This window comes from Dysidea avara, chromosome 3 (genome assembly GCF_963678975.1).
Source record: "Dysidea avara chromosome 3, odDysAvar1.4, whole genome shotgun sequence".
NCBI classification, from domain to species: domain Eukaryota; kingdom Metazoa; phylum Porifera; class Demospongiae; order Dictyoceratida; family Dysideidae; genus Dysidea; species Dysidea avara.
The window spans coordinates 10,001,240-10,006,465 of record NC_089274.1 but is presented as its reverse complement, the minus strand read 5'-3'; the positions used below and the strand labels follow the sequence as shown (position 1 = coordinate 10,006,465).

Sequence of the window (5,226 nt, the reverse complement as noted above, 5' to 3'; positions counted from 1 at the left end):
CTAGTCAGGCAGCTGAAGTCTGGAGTTATGTTAACAATATGTTTGGTAGGAATAAGAGCCGCCAATCCCCTCAACCAGAAATTGGCTCTTTGAACTCTATTAATAATCATTTTCAAAATGTGGCTATAACTTCTGATCACCAGAGTCCGTGTAATTTTGCTGTTCCAGATTTTTCAGTTGGATCTGATCCTTTTGTTTTCATGGAGATCCCTGTTTCAGTGGTCTTGTCTCATTTGCAGTCACTGAACCCCAGAAAATCTACTGGTCCTGATGGATTGTCAGCTAGATTCCTTAAGGAAGTTTCCGCTGAGATTGCTCCTGCACTGACTGACTTATTCAATATTTCTTTGTCTAGTGGGGTATTTCCATCTGAGTGGAAGTGCTCTCACATTACCCCAATTCATAAAGGTGGACCTTCAGATGATCCTAGTAACTTCCGCCCTATCTCTGTGGTTCCTGTGCTGGCCAAGATTTTGGAGAAAATTGTTTCTATCCAGCTTAGTTCCTACTTGGAGCAGAGATCCTTACTTCATCCCCATCATGCAGGGTGCTTATCGCTGTGGCCGTTCAACTGAAGACATACTCTTAGCTGCTGTTGATTGTATTGTTCAATCTCTCGATACTGGGCATCCTGTGTGTGCAGCATTCCTGGACTTTCGTAAGGCTTTTGACTCATTGGACCATGTTACCTTACTTACCAAGTTACACCATTTGAATCTGAGTCCTCAAGTACTTGTGTGGTTTAAAGATTATTTATCAGACAGGCAGCACAGGGTTAAAGGTGTTGATAGTTTTTCTGATTGGGCTTTTATGAAAGGAGGCATTCCTCAGGGCAGTGCATTGGGCCCTCTCTTATTTATAATATATGTTAATGACTTACCATCTCAAGTCACCGGTGGTTTACTGCTACAGTATGCTGACGATACCACTATTATATGCAGTGCACCTACTAAGGATGATGTAGCTTCATTGATGAATAGTCAGTTGAAGTTAATTGATCAGTGGACCAGTGCTAATAAGATGACAGTGAACTACAGCAAGTCATCTGTCATGTGGTTTAGAGTGTCTAATAGAAGATTGCTACATGGTTACCCACCAATTGTGATGGATGATGTTATACTATCTGTGGTGCCCAAACAGAAATACCTTGGTCTGATATTTGATGAGCATTTAACATGGTATTGCCATGTCTCAAAAGTGTGTAAATTCATGTCATACTATCTGCATTTGCTTTGTAAACATCGGCATGTCCTTACAGATGACTTCTTGAAAACTCTCGCAGAATGTTTAGTTTCTTCTCACTTGATCTATTGCCTGCCTGTGTGGGGTCCTTCATTGCCACATTGTTCATTTGAACGCCGTTTGTGTAGATGTCTTCACAAGTATGACCATGTTAGTCATCATTACCACTCATTGAACTGGTTACCTTTTGAACTATTAGTCCAGTATCGCTCTCTTTGTGCTCTGCATAGAATCTTCGAGTACCAACGTTTACCATTAGATCCACCAATTGTGTTTGGTAGTACACACTCCTACCATACTAGAACTTCTGCAATTTTTTGCTCAGCTGATGCGATGTCGATTGTCTTTTGCACAAAAACATTTTAGATATAAGTCAACTATGTGGTGGAATGCTTTACCTGAGGAAATGGTGATGGCAAGAGATTTTCCTGATGAACTGTTTTTATGTTTATTGTCAGTTACTTAATTGATTTTGTAATTATTTTCTGTATGTTTTGTGTTGTATTCTTGTGGTTGTATCATGTGTCATGTACTATATGCCATAATGTATGTGTGTTTGTAGTGTTGTTTTTTTGTTGTTGTGTGTACTCAACCAGGGAAGAACGGCTGCATGGTGCCGACGGGTTTTGAGTTTAAATTATAAATCAAATCAAATATCAAATGTATAATTTTCAAAGTCACTTTAAAAGTACACTAGCTACATGTGACGTTAGCATTTATACCATAGGCGGTGGAGACAGGGGGGCCATGCCCCCCCTTCACTTTATGGGACACTGTTTGCAAGAAAAGATCGAGATACTCTAGTAATAGAACAATCACGATCTGGATACTCTAGTAGAGCAGTCACAGTACTCAGAGAAGCAGTGTAGCAAGTTACTTAACTATGTATGTGTGTAGTTATAAATTAAAGGTATAATTGGTGGAGAGCAGCTATTGTCAGCAGACTGTGACCTTTTCTTTTTTTTTTTTTGGTCTTCAACTTACAGCTGGCTTGGTGCCCTCACTCTTTGGCCCCACCGCCCTTGATTTATACAGTATGCCTTTGTGCTAGATGAGGGATTACCCTAACTCTATACTTCAATCAGTAATTTCCAGACTTTAGTTTAGCACATTACAATTTCAGTGACTCTGCTGAAATGAAAACGAGACTAGAAAACTCTTGTAGGACTTGGAAAATGCTTCTGGCATTGAGGTTTTCATCCCAGTTAGCTATCCTTTCTCTTACGAGTTGCTACCCACTGCTGTCAATTTGTGTAGAGGTGATTCATTCAGTGTGATGCAAAATGCTTATTATGTGATTCCATTCAACTTACAACAACCTATCACCATAACCAGATTTTTATATTCTGACAACTATATGCTCATCAAAGTTTGCCCATTTGTTCATGTGTACTTGCTGACTTGGACAACCACCACACCCGTGAAGCAGGGCTGCCCACAGGAGGGGGGGGGGGCAATTGGGGCATTTTGCTCTGGGCCCTAGTCTGAAAGGGGCCCCAGGAGGCCCCATGAATCAATTCCAAATAGAAGCATCTTGTGAGTTGTATAAACAACAATATCTGGTGTCAATATGGAGTTGATAGAATATGAAGTTTGGAATGGTAACTTGAATTGCTTCACAGCAGGGCCGCCCAGAGAAACTAAGGGGCCCAGGGCAAAGAGTTAAAGAGGGGCCCCAGGGGCAAGGAGGTTTCCATTCTGAATCACAACTTTACCCAGGCTGTAAGTTGAAGACCAAAAAAAGTCATTATATGCTGGCAATGACAATAGCTACCCCATCACCAACCATATCTCCTTATTTATAAGCTTGCTACACTGCTCCTCTGAAGAATACTGTAACTACTCTATTAGAGTATCTAGATCTGACTCTGACTGCATGCTCTATTATAGTATATCGATCTTTTAAACAGGTATAGTTACTTTATTTTAAGGCTAATATGTAACTGTAACTAAATATTTCAGTTGCAAGTAATATGTAACTAGTTACTTTTACAAAGTAACTTGCCCAACACTGTTCATATGCATCCGAGGACTCACCCAAAAGTGATACATATACATATTTACATACATAGTTATCAATGAACAAAAACACAAGGCAATATCGATATCAGACAAAAGTCTTACAAGCTTATAACACATCAGTCTAACCAAGGGGTCCATATACCATTGAAATTTGATGGCTTTGATTTAGGATCAAGAGGAGGGTCTAACTGCACAATGTGTGTGGAGTTGTAATATTCTATCCTCTCCTTTAACTGTTTAACTATGTCAGGATGTTGGTCTGCAACATTATTCCTCTCATTTGGATCTTCTGTAATGTTGAACAACCATGTGAAGGATGGAGTATGTGGTGGAAGCTCTATTGTTCCATCTAAGTGAACCCATCCATCAGGGCAGCCATCACCTTTCTTTGCTGGTGCCAAACTGCAATTGGGTAGTCCAGTGATAAGTTTCCAATCTCCAATTCTCATAGCGGCTTGACCCATAAAACCAATGTTTGGGGGATCTAGGTTTACCAATAGTTCTTTGCGAGGTGTCTGAGTGTTCATTGTAATAGCTGGCCATGCATTGTATCCATCCAACTTCCACTTGTTCTTGTCAAGCTCTAATCCTGCAATACCTTCTACTATTGTTGGTAGCCAGTCACTCACATGAATTAATTGATGATTATCATAGTTCAGTTTTGGTAACTTGGAGCCCCATACAAATCCTGTACCACGAACACCTCCTTCAAATACAGTAGCTTTATTACCTCTAAGTGGCCAGTTGCTACTACCTGCTGCTGTTTGTCCTCCATTGTCTGCAGTAAATATAATTATTGTATCATTTAACAAGTTCCTTTCTTGTAGTCTCATAGTAATGTTGGCTATTCCTTCATCAGCTGCTCGTAACATCCCACAAAATATACGACGTTTTTCATAAGGTATGGATCGACATGCAGGATCATCAATGTAACTTTTGGGTGCTTCTAAGGGAGCATGCACAGACTGGTAAGCAGTATAAATAAAAAAAGGCCCCTTGTCACTGTTATGCTGGGCAATAATTTGTTCAACTGCTTCTGTGAAAAGGAAAGTGCTGTAAGTTCCCTTTTTGTCAGTAACTGGTGTTGTGTTATTCCTGAAATCCAGCCCTCGAAAGCCATGTCCTTCATCACGAGAGTGAGTAAAATAATCCTCTGCTCCATCATAATAACCATAGAAGGTATCAAATCCCCTGTATGTTGGAGTGTATTCCCATTTCATCATACCGAGGTGCCACTTGCCTACGCAATGAGTAGAATAGCCACCATTCTTTAACTCGTTAGCAATTGTTGTTTGATTTAAGGGTAAACCGAACGGTTGTCCATTTTTGATTACTGACCTCGCCAATCCATTGTGATAAGGATAACGACCAGACATTATAGCAGATCTCGTCGGAGAACATACTCGTTGAACATAGTATTGCTGCAGTCGAATGCCTTCGTTGGCGAACTTGTCAATTGTAGGTGTTTTAATGTCGGATCCTTTGTAGCTGGTATCGTTCCATCCCAGATCATCGATGACGAACATCAATATATTTGGCTTTGCTGCATCATTTAGCTGCAATGCGAAGACAAGAAGCAAAAGATAAGTGGTAACCTTTCCAACCATACTGATACAGCCGAGGATAAAGCATACCACGTGACTGCGTGCCGTGAGTGAAACAACTATTGAGTAGCCACACCTCTACCGCAAATACCAAGCACGTACATTCCACTTGTTAACTCTTAGCAACGCAACGCACGTGTAATTCCTGTGGTATAGGGGTAGTTATGCACGCTACAATTAAGCCAGTTCATGCAGAATTAAAGTACAGCGTAGGGCAGCTAAATGAGTACTAAATAATAAAAAAATAAAAATTGCTGATGCGAGTGGTTTCTAGATCTCTCTTCTTCTTCCCTCTTGTTCCGATTCGTTGTTGACTCGTTTTATTGCTAATTGTATGGACTAGTTCGTGAGATTTATC

General features: G+C 40.4%; 1 protein-coding gene across 1 annotated transcript; it reads right to left on the bottom strand.

The window, feature by feature from the left end:
- Nucleotides 1–3,321: 3,321 nt before the first annotated feature.
- Nucleotides 3,322–4,887, bottom strand: LOC136251713 (arylsulfatase I-like). Its single transcript, XM_066044145.1, has one exon. The coding sequence runs from the start codon at nt 4,869–4,871 to the stop codon at nt 3,381–3,383; it is 1,491 nt and encodes a 496-aa protein (XP_065900217.1). The 5' UTR covers nt 4,872–4,887; the 3' UTR covers nt 3,322–3,380.
- Between the last annotated feature and the right edge of the window lie 339 nt (nt 4,888–5,226).

What these genes read in the sequence shown, in the direction of transcription:
- LOC136251713 (XM_066044145.1), bottom strand. Translation starts at nt 4,871, where the DNA reads ATGGTTGGAAAGGTTACCACTTATCTTTTGCTTCTTGTCTTCGCATTG.